This window comes from Glycine soja, chromosome 15, assembly GCF_004193775.1.
Source record: "Glycine soja cultivar W05 chromosome 15, ASM419377v2, whole genome shotgun sequence".
NCBI classification, from domain to species: domain Eukaryota; kingdom Viridiplantae; phylum Streptophyta; class Magnoliopsida; order Fabales; family Fabaceae; genus Glycine; species Glycine soja.
In genome coordinates this window covers 16,270,535-16,286,383 of record NC_041016.1, presented here as the reverse complement: position 1 = coordinate 16,286,383, position 15,849 = coordinate 16,270,535, and the positions used below count along the sequence as shown (strand labels likewise).

At 33.1% G+C, this 15,849-nt stretch overlaps 1 protein-coding gene across 1 annotated transcript; it reads right to left on the bottom strand.

The window, feature by feature from the left end:
* Nucleotides 1–6,082: 6,082 nt before the first annotated feature.
* LOC114387248 (zinc finger CCCH domain-containing protein 48-like) lies at nucleotides 6,083–8,967 on the bottom strand. The gene is made up of 8 exons (XM_028347399.1): nucleotides 8,880–8,967; nucleotides 7,975–8,385; nucleotides 7,482–7,667; nucleotides 7,280–7,381; nucleotides 7,032–7,181; nucleotides 6,728–6,907; nucleotides 6,496–6,593; nucleotides 6,083–6,392 (listed from the first exon to the last, which is right to left on the bottom strand). The coding sequence occupies exons 2-8, from the start codon at nucleotides 8,377–8,379 to the stop codon at nucleotides 6,248–6,250; spliced, it is 1,266 nt and encodes a 421-aa protein (XP_028203200.1). The 5' UTR covers nucleotides 8,380–8,385; nucleotides 8,880–8,967; the 3' UTR covers nucleotides 6,083–6,247.
* Nucleotides 8,968–15,849: the final 6,882 nt, after the last annotated feature.

Here is a 15,849-nt window from a genome sequence, read left to right as displayed (position 1 = left end):
CCTCCTTTGGTTAACGCAAAGAGCGTGATGGCTCTTTGGTAAAAAATGGTGCTCAACCAAATGATGATGAAAGACACTTACCGGTTGAAGGAGACTCTTCTCTCCTTCAGAGTATTTTGGACAGGTTTGATGGACTTCAAACCTATGTTGGTGAGAGGTTTGACTCCTTGGAACGTCAAGTGGACACACGATTCGAGGAGATGAACTCAAGGATTGCAAAGGTTGAAGAAGATGTCACCATCATTCGTGACTACCTTGATTTACCTCCACCACCACCATCAGTTTAGACATTACTATTATTATTAGTATTTTGATTTCTAGCCGTGTATTTGGCTATGTTTTGAAACACTTATTAGTATGTTACTTTCTAATTTAGTTGTTTTAATTAAGTTATCTTGGATGACTCTCTAAATTATCTGACATTATAGTTTATGAATGAATTATTATCATACTTGCTTAGTTTATGTATGCATTATTGTCTTCCTTGCTTGGATGATTATGGATGAATGTATGATTTTATGTCAATATACGCACTTTGGCTTTTTGTTGATGCCAAAGGCGAAGAGAAAGTTGGGATTAAATCAAGAACTCATATAATTAAATAACTTAATTTCAAGTAAAGCTTAAACTCAAAAACAAAGGGGGAGAATTATGTGAGTGATCGATTAGAAGATAGAGCTTGCATGTGTTTCTTGATTTCAGGTTTGTCATCATCAAAAAGGGAGAGATTGTAGAAGCAAGTTTCATGATGATGAACCAAGCAATTTTGATGATGCTAAAAGCCTAAGTGATTGATTCAAGACTTCAAGATCAAGCATCAAGAATCCAATCCAAGATTCAAGATTCAAGAGAAGAAATCAGGAAGCAACAAGTCAAGACTTCATATAGGATAAGTATTAAAAGATTTTTTCAAAAACCAAATAGCACAGTTTTGTTTTACAAAAGAATTTTCTCAAATTTTCTAAGTTACCAGAGTGATTACTCTCTAGCAATTGATTACCAGTTATCAGTAATCGATTACCATAAACCAGATTGGTTTTCAAAATATTTTCAAATGACCAGTGACCAGTTTGGTTTTCAAATGATTTATAACGTTCCAAAATGATTTTCAAATAGTGTAATCGATTACACTATATTAGTAATCGATTACAAGTGAATCTGAACGTTGGAATTCAAATCCAATTGTGAAGAGTCACAACTTTTCATAAAACACATTGTGTAATCAATTACACCTTTGCGGTAATCGATTACCAGTGAACAGTTTTGAAGAAAAAGTTAAGAGTTATAACTCTTAACATGGTTTTCTCTAAAGTCACAACTCTTCCAATGGTTTCTTTGACCAGACATGAAGAGTCTATAAACGCATGACTTTGGCACACGTTTAACATATGTATGATATTCTTCCAAGCAATTCTTTTTCACAATCTTTCTCTAACCATTGCCATTGCTTTTTCTTTGCCAAAAAGCTTTCTAAAATTTGTTTCAAAACTTTGTTTTTTCTGCAAGTGGAAATTCTTTAGAAAACAAAAGTGTGCTATCTTTTCTTCCTTCTCCCTCTTGCAAAAAGATTCAAAGGACTAACCGCCAGAGAATTCTTTTGATTCTCCCTTCTCCCTCTTGACAAAAGATTCAAAGGAGTAGCCGCTTGAGAATTCTTTTGATTCTTCCTTTTCCCTTTAAACAAAAGATTTCAAAGGACTAACCGCCTGAGATATCTTTTGTTTCCCTTTACAAAGATTCAAGGGACTAACCGCATAAGAATTCTTTGTCTTAACACATTGGAGCGTACATCCTTTGTGGTACAAGTAGAGCGTACATCTACTTGGGTTGTGATACTGAGAACAAGAGAGGGTACATCTCTTGTGGATCAGTTCAAGTGGAGCGTACATCCACTTGGTTGTTCAAAGAGAACAATGGACGGTACATCCCTTATGGATCTTTGCTTGTAAAGGATTTCACAAGGTTATTAGAAATCTCAAGAATCAGTGGTTGCTTGGGGACTGGACGTAGGCACGGGTTGTTGCCGAACCAGTATAAATCTTGTGTTTGGTTTCTTCTTCCCTACTCTCTTTAATTTCCGTTGTGTACTTTTTATTTCCGCTTTACTTTTGTCTAAGTTATTGTTTCTGTTCTTTACTTTATCATAACTTAGTAGTAAAGCCTAATTGAATCTAGTAATATTAAGAATGATAAATTTTAATTAGTCAAGACACATTAATCATTAATTCAACTCCCCCTTCTTAATTATTCTGAGGCCACTCGATCCAAAATTAACGATCTCTTGTTTTTTTGAAAGGAGAGAAACGTTAAGGCGTTGGACCATTAACGATCTCTTGGGATGGTCGACAAAAGCGGGGCTTTTGCTCCTACGTATCCTCAATTGCGATGAGGAACTCAGACCTATGTAGTTCTTGCAAAAGCGGTAATGTTATGGGTTGATTTTATACTTTTGAACGGTCCATGTTAACCGATAAAAGCAAAGAGAACCGTTTAAGGCGTTAGACCTTAAAACGGTTTTAAGTGACTTTTGCGGACAAAACTTGATTTGTGAGTTGATTTTAGCCTTAGTTTCACTTTGGTTATTAGTCAATTCATTCAAGGAAACTTCCAAAGAAAAATGTCCGATTGATTTTTTTGATTACTTTATTCAAAGATATTTTGATTATTTTATTATTTTTTTTTCAAGATATTTTGATTATTTTATTATATTTTTTTCAAGATATTTTGGTTATTTTATTATTATTTTGCATTTTTTTTATTTAACCGAGGTTACAACATGAACAATTAGTTGGATTTTATTTTAACAGTGATTAAACGAGATTACAACACAAATGATCGGTTGAAATTCATTTTATTAGGTGAGATAACGGCTTAAACGATTGGTTGAAGCTCGTTAAAAACGGAAGAAAAGAAAATCGAAAGTGAACGAGATGAAGATGAAAGCAAACAAAATAAGAAATGAATTGAAAGTCTCAGATTCGAACACTTATTAGTTGAAGACCGAAGAACGAATGAAGAACGGTGAAGAACAACGGAAAATCTTCACGGATTTGCTCACGAAAACGTCTCGGAAGTGTTACGGAAGCACCTCGGTTTGGATTTTCTTCATGGAAACACATTTTTTTTCCACCCAAAACTGCTTAAATGCTTAGCATAGAGGTCAGGGACCCTTGAAACTCAACCTCCTCCCCCTATTTATAGGAGAAATGGGGAGGTGCTTGCCGCCCAGAGGCTTCTTGAGGAAGATTTCTGAGCGCACTCAATTACTAAGTTCACCCCCCTTTTCGTACTTTACAGAAAAGTTATGGAAGCCTTACAGAAGCATTTTGGACTTGATTTTCCTCTTTTTTCTCTTCCCTTTCACCAATATTAAGTGAAATATGCTAACCCAAGGTTTTTGGAAATTTTACGGAAGCATTACGGATGCCCCAGATGCCCCAAACGCCATTGTTTAAATAAATGGAGGTGGTTGCTGCCAAGAGGCTTCTTGAGAAAGATTTCTGAATGCACCCCATAATTTATAAGTTCACCCCCTTCTAGAATGTTCTGGATGAAGCTTCCTGAGTGCACCCCTATGTTTGATAAGTTCACCCCCCACTTTTGTGTTTTTGGCTGTTTTCTTTCCGAAAGGTCCCGAAACTTTACGGATCTCATGGCAATGGGTATTAAACATTTTGAAGTGGTCAAACAGATGTCACATGCCGAAAAAAAATGCTCCCCGGACGAAACTAGTGTATGACAACACCCTAGCTAACATCGGCTGAAAAATAATCCTGCCCGATATTGGCAAAAAAATAACTTTGGCTAATGTTGGCTGGAAAACCTAGTTGACGTTGGCTGAAAAGTTAGCCATGACCGATGTCAGTAGAAAAAATCTAGTCAACATCGGGTAAAAAAGCATTTGTCGACATCAACTGAAAAAACATGGATGACAACGACCAAAAAAATCCTTGGCCGACGTCAGCAAAAAATTCCCATGAATGACGTCAGTGAGAAAATAACCCTAACCAACATCATCTAAAAAAAATCTTAGTCGATATCGGCAAAAAATAGCTTAGGTTGACATGATACAAAAAAATTTCTGACTGAAAAATCCTCGGCCAACGTCAGTGAAAAACAACTTTTGTTGTTGTCGACCGTAAAAAATTTGGTCACCCGTAGTTGCGAGTGTTGAGCGAGAATCAATCGCGAGCAAGAACGTCGTGAGTTAGAGTGAGCATCTCCGAAAAAAGAATTTCAAATTCTATAATTTTTTAGAGAATTTAAAATCTCACTGTTTTAGTCAATCAAATTGATTCATACCTAAAATTAAATCTCATTTCAAATATTCTATCCAAACAAGACATTTTATCATGAATTCTTTAAAATTCTTTGAAAAAATGAATTCTCCTTTTGAATTGCTCCATGCAAACACACTACTGAATTTATAATTCATGTTATTTTCTTCCATGAAAGTTGCTTATAATTTCGTTTCAAATATATTTATTTCTTAAATTCTATAATTATAGTGCTTGGGGAGTCTAAATTTAAAACGAGATCAGAATAGTGCACCAAGTACACTAAAAAATATCACAAAAGGTTAAAATATTTAAATGTCTGATTAAATAAGGGAAATAAAATCCCATATTTAATAAAATGGAATGACCAAAAAATGCATTTTAGCCTTGATTCAAATGAGGGTGTGTTAAGTAGAATGAAGAATCCGTGTAATATTTTTTCAAACAATAAGAAGAGATTTGTCCCAGAGTTACAAAAAAAAAACAAAAATATTTATGTAATTTGACCAAATCTTAAGAATGTTATTATAATTTTGTTCATATTTAACTTATGTAGTTACATTATAATTTTATTTTGATAAATTATTTTATTATCGTTGTTGTCACTATTTATTATTTTACGATTCTGGTCCTTGTCATAATTAACGGATGATGTGATAATCGTCTATTAGAAAATACTAATACCACGTACGCATGATGTTTCTATAAAAATATATATGAGAACTAAAATGAAGTTCACTCGAATATGACACTGTAAAGTTTGTACGTTACAAAAACTTCAAGCACCAGCAGCTTTAAACGTGTATAGTATACTTAGGACGACATACGTTTTTAGCTATGCAATATCTTTCCTCCATTGCTTTCATATTCTCGGAATAATAAGAAGAAAAATCAAGCTTTCCAAAGCTTTCTATAACCCAACAAACAAAATTAAGAACTTGAAGCTTCCAAAAGTGTATAGTAAAACTATGAAGACATGCTTATTTGCAGTGCAATATTTTTCTTGGTTTAATTTTTATATTCACGGGATAATAACAAGAAACATATAGAATGTTTAAAATAATTTTCTGAACGTAAACTGAGCTAGGCAGCTCTACACGGCTGTTTCTCTACTTGCTCCCTCGTCTAAGCTTCTGAGGAGTGAAACAATATTTTGACATAGTAATATGAATATGACATGGTAACTTTCCAAAGAAACTGGGCCACAAGGTACAATGGTTCAAAGAATATCACAAGATCCTGCTATGTTAATACAAATTCATTTCAATCATTAACACCCGGACAGAATTACTAGAAACAGTCTATATTGCAACTGAAAAAAGAAAAAACCACTGTTGCGGAGTCAACAAAATATGGAGTCTCAATTTCCCCTTCCTGTTTTCTTTCCACAACTATAGGCCTCTAATGCTTACAATGGCATGGGTGACAGGAGATCCTCTAGGGTTCATCAGTTAGGTGGAAGTTAATTCATCTGGTTCTTCTCTTGAACAAAAGATGAAGATGTTGTCTAGACAGATGGAGATTATGATGAAGGCTCAGGTGTAGATGATGACACCCACGCCCCCACACTCCTCCAAAATATATGTATTGAATTACAATAGCAGTAATGCCAAAATAATTGAATTACAATAACGATTTTTAACAAGTAAGAAAAACTATATTTTGGGTCGAACTTATATTTGGATTCCAAAAATGTATTCTTTGATAATGATGGAAAGAATTTGAAAACGGACTTCATTACAAACCATGTTATTTACAATAGTAATATATTTATCAAACCAGGAGAACATTACATCTGCTGGGAAGAATATAAAAGAATGAAATTGGTATTTCTATAAAATTGTCAATTTCTATACAATTGTTTTTACAGTGAATTTACTGCTCAGACAAATAAATTCATCCTTATCGCCATCTACTTCAAGAGGAAATAGATGGGATAATACAACTCCAATGTTGAAAGGAAACACATGTCAAGAGGATGCCACCTTGGGTACCTCCAACCATTTCCACACCATCAGCAAACCACTCTCATCTCCAGTGAAGAAGAGGCCACCAGGACCTAACTCAATTAATGCCACATCTTTCTTGGCAAATAAACGTCCCCTCTCTGAAAATCTGTTGAAAAAAATCGTCAGAGGATTCAACAAAAAAATAAGAAATATTACCATGACGGAGGTACAGTAACAAAAAGAAACGTGAATAATTTAGATTTACTTACGATGGCAATTCATACATGTAAACTGAATTGTCTCTGCACGAGGAAAATAATATTGGCTTTCCCTCTGCATCAGGCATCCCAAAAAGTGAAACAACACCCTGTAATATAAAAAAATCATCAACTTAGGAGATTGACCAACTCGTCAGCATTATAAGAAATATCAGCTTGACTTCTTACACATGAGAATAAAACCAAATGATATTTCAACACATAAGATTAAGTCAACGCTTACATTTTCTTCGGTGTGTGTATATATCACTTCCAAAGATCCTGCTTCAATGCAAGCCCAGACCTTAATTGTGCGGTCAGATGAACTTGACAACAGATATTGATCCCAACAGATATGGGATGTGACTACGTCAGTATGATCATTTAGTGTCATTGTACACTGTAATGTATCCATGTCCCAGACCTGAAGAAGACAAAATAACAACATCCGGTCGTTATAGGACAGTTCAAAGAAAATTACATATCCTTTTCTCAGAAAAAATTCTCATGTTAATAAAGAAAAATAGAATCCTCAACAGCAGACATACCTTTATGCTTTGGTCCATGGACCCGGAGTACAGCATCTTGCATCCAACCGCCAGACAAACCACTGCTTTAGTGTGGCCAGTGAGTGACGCAACCAGTTCAAAAGGAGAATCGGCTTTAGAGCTTCCTCTCCAAGCAAAAATGACACCATCCTGAAATTTTAAATAAAACAAATTTTAACTCACCCCAGAAAAAAAAGAATTCGGTTAGGGGAATATCATTGGACAATATTAATAACATGGTTAGTTACCTCTGCACCAGCAAAGAGTGTATTGTTGCCAACAGTCATGGCACGGACTCGGCCTTTGGGTCCATCAAGAGTAAACTCTGACATGGTCTGGATATTCCAAGCCTTCACAACAACCACAGCCACATAATCAGTTTGCATGTACTACTCCTATGATTAGACATTATCATACATCAAAACAAAACAATGACAGATAAGAGCTTACCTTGACAGCATTTTGCAGACCAACAAAAATCCATGACCCCTCACTGATCAAAGAGGTAACCTCAGCACCAAGATTGATGACTTTAGCACATTGACCAGTATGGCAGTCCCATATCCTAACTGTCCCATCAGTGCTGCCAGAATAAAGTTTGTCGGATCCAACAGGAAGTGCGATGCCAGTGATAACCTGATGTCAAAAGCTTTAATTTAACTACTAACAAAAATATTAACATGATGCAGAGGCTCACAAATTCTAGCATTTCCTAGGAAGCAAGGGAAGAGAATGCTTTTTCAAAAAAAAACTTATTCCGTTATTCTAGCATATAGTTAGATTATAAAACTCTGACTGTAATCAATAATTGTTAAAACATTAGTCGATTATTAAGTCAGATATCAATTTTGATTTAATCATTATGCTAAAAATGAACTATGAAAGAACTTTAAATATAATTTCGGTGTGTTAAATACTAAATGGAGGTTCAAGAGTCAAGTACCTTCTTATGTTCATGAAGTTTCGTTACTGTGGAAAACCCATCACCACGAAACCATGAATGCAGATACAGGCATTGTTCACCATGTACACAATTGTTGTTGATCCAGTATTTACATATTCTTGGTGATGATTTCTTGAAAGCCTTAGCAACCCTTGTTGCATCTCCTCTATCTCCATTATCTCCAAGCAATGCTTTCTTTGAACCATATTTCGGGGTATTCTCAGAGGAGGAATGGGGCTTTTTTCCGTAGCTATATGCAGTATTGCCATAACCACAAGCAGCAGGGGGAGATGGTGTCTCTATGTGCAAAAATCTGCAACGATTCCTGTTACATCTTCCAGCTCTCCAATAAGAGCATGTTGTACTACCAATGCGCTCAGTCCTTCGTGCAAACTTTGTATCCATGATATTCTAAGAAACAAACATGGCATTGTAATGACATCCCAGATCAGGTACTGTATCCTATCAATAAAATTCTCCATGGTTCATGCTTTCAGTCATTAACTCAATGATTAAATCCCAGCCATAGACTTAATTCTTCATCCAAAACCCAAAACCTTTTGGCTCCCAAATTTTCCATTCCCAAAATAACAATCGTAAAGCAAGTGATGAACGGCAACAAAACTATGTTGATCGAGGAAGATCAACAACATCCAGATCAAAACCCATTGAAGACTTGGATCAAAGACCAATAATTTAACCCTGATCAGCAACGTCAATAGAGACTCTGCCCAAACCCCAAATTAGGGTATTGCCGATCCTTATGAAAACCCCGAAATAAATAAATTGAAAGGAACCCTAAGCTTCACTGAGATAAATGAAGTCGGATAGAACATAGATTCTCGTAGATCATCCATCACAAACCCTAAAAGAAGTATTAGATTTTCGCGTTCCGAGAAACAAACCTGAGTGGTAGAAACGTAGCTTGATTTGTTGGAACGATTGTTGAGAGAAAGAACACAGAGCAAAATAAGGCTTCTATTTTCTTAATCAAACGTTGGTGTTTGTTGCCAATGTTGTGTTAGGCTTATTTATAGTTTCTCTGCTAGCTTGTAAAGCACGCAACAATAAGATGAGATATAGGATTTTTATTTTTTATTTTTTATTTTTTAAAAAAAGGACATTTGCCGTCATATAAGGATAAATTAAGGCTTAAAAATAGATAGTTATTTTCATTCTAAAAAAATAATCATTTCTGAAATTTAATATTTTGAAGATAGTTTGAATTTACTTATGAAAATATTTGTTTTGAGTTTCAATTTATAAAATTATTTCTAGTGTGTGAAGTTACCTTTTGTTTGGATTAGAAATTTTAAAATTCTAGAGAATTTTATAATTTAAATTATTTTAATTTTAATTTATTTTATTTTTCAGATGCTTTGTTTGGATATATTAATTCAAATTTTTTGAATTTTAAATCATTTGTTTAGATAAGGCAATTCAATTTTTTACATATGCAAAATTTCATTTTTATATTTTAAATAGATGAAATTTTAATATTAAACTTTATAGAAAACAAACACAATCTAATTTTGAAATATTAATTAAAAAATATTTTTCAATTTTTAATAATTTAAAAATACAAAATATTGATAATTTTAACTAAGATTGTTTTGTCTGACCATAATTGGTGATGTTTTAAAATCAACATCAACCAAGACTATTTTTCGGCTGATATCAAATGGAGTTTTTTTTTGTCAAAGTATGCTGGAAATATTTGTCAGCTGACGTGAGTCGGGATTATTACATTTGAAAGCTTGAATGATCTAAACATTATGGTACTTATCTATGAAAGCTTGAGTATTTTGGTTTATGGTGTGAAAGCTTATGGTACTTAACTAGCATGCAGTGGTGCGTGTGCGCATCATATGCTTTAGTCTGAAATGAAATTATGGTCGAGCCATGTTGGTTCTTTGCTTTAGGAAGTGTCAAATGAAATTTGCTAGTAGTTTTCTGCTCAGGTGTTGGAGCTTTTATGCAGACTTTGGAGGAATTCGTGCTAGCAATTTTCTCTGCATTTGTACAATTTCCATAATAGTAAGGAACTATTCATATGGACTAGGACCACTGTTAAACCTTAAAGCAGCTTGTAGTGTTTGAAAAATAATCACATGATTTAATGTCCTATTCTTCTCTTTCTCTTGTAATTTACACATTGTTTTGGAGCTGGTATTTGAACTTTGAATTAGAGAGAACAAGGAATGACCATTACTAAAAGCAAAAAAATATGTCAGCAAAAAGATCGTTGAAAGTATCAAGAGAGAATTGGAACAATGTGAAACAGAAAAGAAGGCACTGGAAAAATGGAGACTACATGCAAGGAATCACTGGCCAGAGCACAAGATGAGTCTACCAAGATATCTGAAACTATCACAAATGCTAAATCTAAAGTGAGACACTTCGATAATTGCTCTCTGGTGGATGGTTTGCTTTAGTTTTATCATTTCTTCAACCAATTTGTAGGCTTCTTCCATGGTAATGATTTTAGGATAGTTTAATGACTTATATAGATTTTTTAGATAATTATGCTTTAAATGTATGCAATCAACACTAGAAAAGTATAATCAATTATATGATATTTGATCAAGTTGAGAATCACTCTATTGTTCTGCAAAGTAATTGACAGTAGATAGACCCAAATCAAATTTCAACTGAAAAACTTGAGGAACTGCAAAGTAATTGACAGTAGCAACAAAACCTTGAGGAACTTCATTCACAATATTTCTTCAGCAAAACAACACTTATAATATCAAAAGATGTTACTACAAATTTTTCCTAAAATATATTTCCCCTAAAACTAACATTATAATTAAAATTGAAAAACCTAACAACACAATGTTTGCTAAATTTCTCATTTTCTTCTGCAATGCTTCAATTTGTAAGTTCAAATCAATCACTATCATTGATTCTCTTGTGACAGAAGAAGGATTAGAAACTTAGTTTTCTTCTTGGGTTTCTCCTTGTTCTTGCAGTTAGAATAGTTGTACGTCTTCCATGGTGGCAACGACGAATGATTCTACCAGAAAATGTAGAAGAACTGTCACTTGCAGACATGGAGAAATCAAAGCCCACTAGGAAAAAGATGAAGTGAGGAGAGGAAAAAGATGGAGCGAGGGGAACAAATAAGACTAGGGAGAAACACACACTTAAGACTCCACGATGTTGGAATTGAGAGGAGAGAAGCTTTAGAAACCCTAATTTGAGGAAGAAGAAGCAAGTGAAGAAGAAAATATTTGACAACTTTTTATATTTTGTATCAAAGTCCAGTCTACGTGTCACAATCTGAGATAATTTGTCACGTTGGATAGTCTATGTGGGATTAAAATTGCCAATAATGTACCTCACTAGCGGTGTTACTTTCAAATTTAATGGCAATGACTATTTTGCAAAACTTATCCAAAGATAGGGACTATTTTTAACATTTCAAAAAGATAGGGGCTGCAAAAAGGGTCAAAAGTCAGGGACCAAAATGTCTATTTATAAAATTATTTCTAGTGTGTGACGTTACCTTTTGTTGGGATTAGAAATTTTAAAATTCTAGGGAATTTGAAATGTTTAGAATTTAACTTGCTTTGATTTTAATTTCATTTATTTTTTACATGCTTTGTTTGGATAAATCAATTCAAATTTCTTCAATTTTAAAGTTTTTATTTGGATAAGACAATTCAATTTTCTCCACATGCAAATTTTCAATTTTATATTTTAAATAGATGAAATTTTAATATTAAACTTTATAGAAAACAAACACAATCTAATTTTGAAATATAAATTAAAAAAATATTTTTCAATTTTTAATAATGTAAAAATACAAAATATTTACAATTTTAAGTATGATTGTTTTGCCTGACCATAATTAGTGATGTTTTAAAACCTACATCAACCAAGACTATTTTTGGTCGACATCAAATAGGTTGCATCAACTGAAAAAACCTGGATGACAACGGCAAAAAAAATCATTGGCCGACATCAGCAAAAAATTTGTTGGACTAGTGGCCTCAATAACTTAAGACGGTTGGTGAATTAAGTCTCACTAACACACTTTTAATCTCCTTCTAAATGATAGGCTCAGAATGCAGAAGAAGAAGAAGCAATCAATTTAAAAATTAAGTCTCACTAACACACTTTTAATCTCCTTCACTGGTAATTGATTACAGATTTCTAGTAATCGATTACACAATTATATTTTGAAGGGTCATGACTTTTGAATTTGAATTTCAAGAGTTCCATTGCTGGTAATCGATTACAAACATCTGGTAATCGATTACAGGTTCAAAATTCAAATTCAAAACCTTTTTTAACAACTATTTTCCAAAATTGTCCTCTGGTAATCGATTACCAGAGCCTTGAATGTCTTGGAAACACTTTGTTTTGAGGCAAAACTTGATCTTGAATTAAACTTGAAGCAAGGCTTTGTTTGTTAAAGCAACCTTGTATTAATCTTGAAGGAATGTTTAACCTTTAAAGCAACCTTGTTTGATTCTTTTTTGACATCATCAAAATCATGTATTCATACATTCACATTCTCCCCTTTTTTTATGATGACAATCATCATCGAGTGATTTCTTTTCAGCATCATCAAAACATGCATGATTCACATTCTCCCCCTTTTTGATGATGACACTCATTATCAAGAAAATTCTTTTTGACATCATCAAAACCTGCATTATTTACATTCTTCCCCTTTTTGATGATGACAACCATCTGTAGGTTAGGAGCAACAACAAAAAAAGATCTATCTGTATAGTTTACTCCCCCTTGATTTTGCAATGATTGCTTATATGAGACAGTTGAAGATTTCATATATAAAAAGTTGTCTCATAAAGAATAAACAATTTTCCTCACTATCTTATCTTTTATCTATCTCTCTCCTTTTGTCAACATAAAAAACAAAATCATGAGCAGAGAGGAGAAAACCATTCAGCAATTTATAATGAATTAAAAGAGTAGAGAATGTCGTACTGTACAAGTATCATTTCATGGCCTAAAAGAAAAAATATTACCACTTGTAGCAATGTATGAGAGTCAATTGATACCAAAAGGCATTAAAAAAAACTATTTTGCACCCACAAAAATACATATCCAATATAAAAAATTCAAAATATATAATAAGAAAAAGAAATCATCAAAAGTAATCAATAATCAACATAACCTTCAAACACAATCATCAAAATCAATCATCAAAGACAATCAACATAACTCTTAAACACAATCATCATAGCCAATAAAAAACTCAATAAAAAAATAATCATCAAAGACAATCAACATAACTCTCAAATACAATCATCATAACTATCAAACATAATTATCAAAGATAATCAAAACTCAAGCAGAAAACAAGCATCAAAACTCAATCAAAAAATTAACAATCATAAGCAAAAATAATAAAAAAAGTAGACAAACATTAAAATCCTCTTCTTAGATAAATGGTCTTTATCACATAATTGATGAATACTTAATAAACTATTCTTAAGATCATCAATATTTAAGGCATCTTCTTTGGAGATAGAGGAATTCATACCTATTTTTCCAATTCCAACAATTTTACCTTTATTTGTTGTCTCCATAGATCACATGTTCACTATTTTTGGGAGAAATATGAATAAACTCTTATGCTTTTGCCGCCATGTGTTTGGAGCAATCGCTATCAATGTATTAACTTTACTCTTCTCCACTTTCATAATCTTTCACCATGAGACCCAAATTTATGATTTTAGTTTTTGAATCAGTTGAAGAATTTATGCCATTATCTTTCCAAGTGATGTATGTTTTCTCTACTTTCTTTTCTTTGAAATTCCTCTTGTCGGATTTTTCCATTCTTCTTTTAAAGACAGGACAATTGAAACTCATGTGCCCATGTTGATCGCATTCATAGCATTTTGGGGCTAAGGAGGAATCTTCTCCTTTCTTCTTTCATCATCATCCCATTCTTATCTATATTTTTCTATAGTTGCATTTCCCACTACCATTGTAGGAATGAAGGGACCAATTTCAATGACTTCCCATATATTTAAATCTATGGCTTCAATAAAGATTTGCATTCGAGTTTTCCAATAGTGATAACCCTTTCCATTGAAAACAAGAGGCCTATTAATAGAATTTCCCTCAGGAAATGGAAAGTTAAATGAGGCCATATTTATTCTATAAGTTTTAAAATTTTAGACAAGAATCCTACTCTGATACCACTTGTTGGACAAGTGGTTTCAATAACTTAAGATGGGAGGTGAATTAAGTCTCACTAACAAACTTTTAACCCCCTTCTAAATGATAGGCTCAAAATGCAGAAGAAGAAGAAACAATCAATTTAATAATGTTTTTTAAACATGAAAGGAAAAATTGATTGCAATAACATAAATGAGATAAGGGAAGAGAGAAATGCAAACTCGATTTATACTGGTTCAGCCACTTCCCATGCCTACGTCCAGTCCTCAAGCAACCCACTTTAGATTTTCCACTATCTTTGTAAAAATCTTTTTTACATCTTCTGAACACCCAAGGAATCCCTTTCCCTTGTGTTCCGAAAACTCACAATTCAAGAAACAACCAGTCTCTTGATTACAATTGACTTTCTGAGAAGAACAAAAAGATTGCTCTCCTTTAGAGTGAATAATACAATTTGAAGTTCCTGGATGAACTCTCAATAGACTTGCAAATGTTTGCCCAAGAGTTGTTGAGAGAGCATTTCACAATGAAGTTCTCTTGGAATATCTCTCTCTCACTTTTTGATGTCAAACACATATATATAGGCCCTTCGTGCCTTTTCAAAATGGTTTGAAGAGATGTGTCTTTTCAAAAACCTTTTTTTGAAATTTTTCACTGGTAATCGATTACACAGTTATATTTTGAAGGGTTATGACTTTTGAATTTGAATTTCAAGAATTTTGTTGCCGGTAATCGATTATAAACATATGATAATCGATTACAGGTTCAAAATTCAAATTCAAAACCCTTTCTAACAGCTATTTTCCAAAATTGTCTTTTGGTAATCGATTACACTGCCTAATAATCGATTACCAGAGTCTTGGATGTCTTGAAAACACTTTGTTTTGAGGCAAGGCTTGATCTTGAGTTAATCTTGAAGCAAGACTATGTTTGTTGGAGAAACCTTGTATTAATATTGAAGCAATGCTTAACCTTTGAAGCAACCTTGTTTGATTCTTTTTTGGCATCATCAAAATCATGTATTCATACATTCACATTCTCCCCCTTTTTGATGATGACAATCATTATCAAGTGATTTCTTTTCAGCATCATCAAAACATCCATGATTCACAAAATTCCCATGATTGACGTCAGCGAGAAAAAATATTCTTACCGAAAAAACATCGGGCAACGCCAGTGAAAAAAAACTTATGTTGATGTCGGTCGTAAAAACATTAGTCACCTGTAGTTGCGAGTGTTGAACGAGAATGAGTTGCGAGCAATAACGTCATGAGTTCAAGTGGACATCTCCGAAAAAAGAATTTCAAATTCTATAATTTTTTAGAGGATTTGAAATCTCACTGTTTTTGGTCAATCAAAATGATTTATAAAAGTATCAAAAATTAAATCTCATTTCAAATATTTTATCCAAACAAGTTATTTTATCATGAATCCTTTTAAATTCCTTGAAAAAATGAATTTCCTTGCTGAATTGCTCCATCCTAACACACTACAAAATTTATAATTCATGCTATTTTCTTTCCATGAAAGTTGCTTATAATTTCATTTCAAATATATTTATTTTTTAAATTCTATAATTATAGTGCTCCAAACAGGAGTCTAAATTTAAAACGGGATCGAAAGAGTGCACCAAGTACACTTAAAAATATCACAAAAGGTTAAAATACTTAAATGCTTAAGTTATTATATATTATCATTTACTAATATTCTTAAAAA

Coding starts and splice junctions, on each gene's coding strand:
- LOC114387248 (XM_028347399.1), bottom strand. CDS start 8,379: ATGGATACAAAGTTTGCACGAAGGACTGAGCGCATTGGTAGTACAACA. Junction 7,668..7,974: donor AACTTCATGAACATAAGAAG/GTACTTGACTCT, acceptor TTTTGACATCAG/GTTATCACTGGCATCGCACT. Junction 7,182..7,279: donor CACTCTTTGCTGGTGCAGAG/GTAACTAACCAT, acceptor TTAAAATTTCAG/GATGGTGTCATTTTTGCTTG.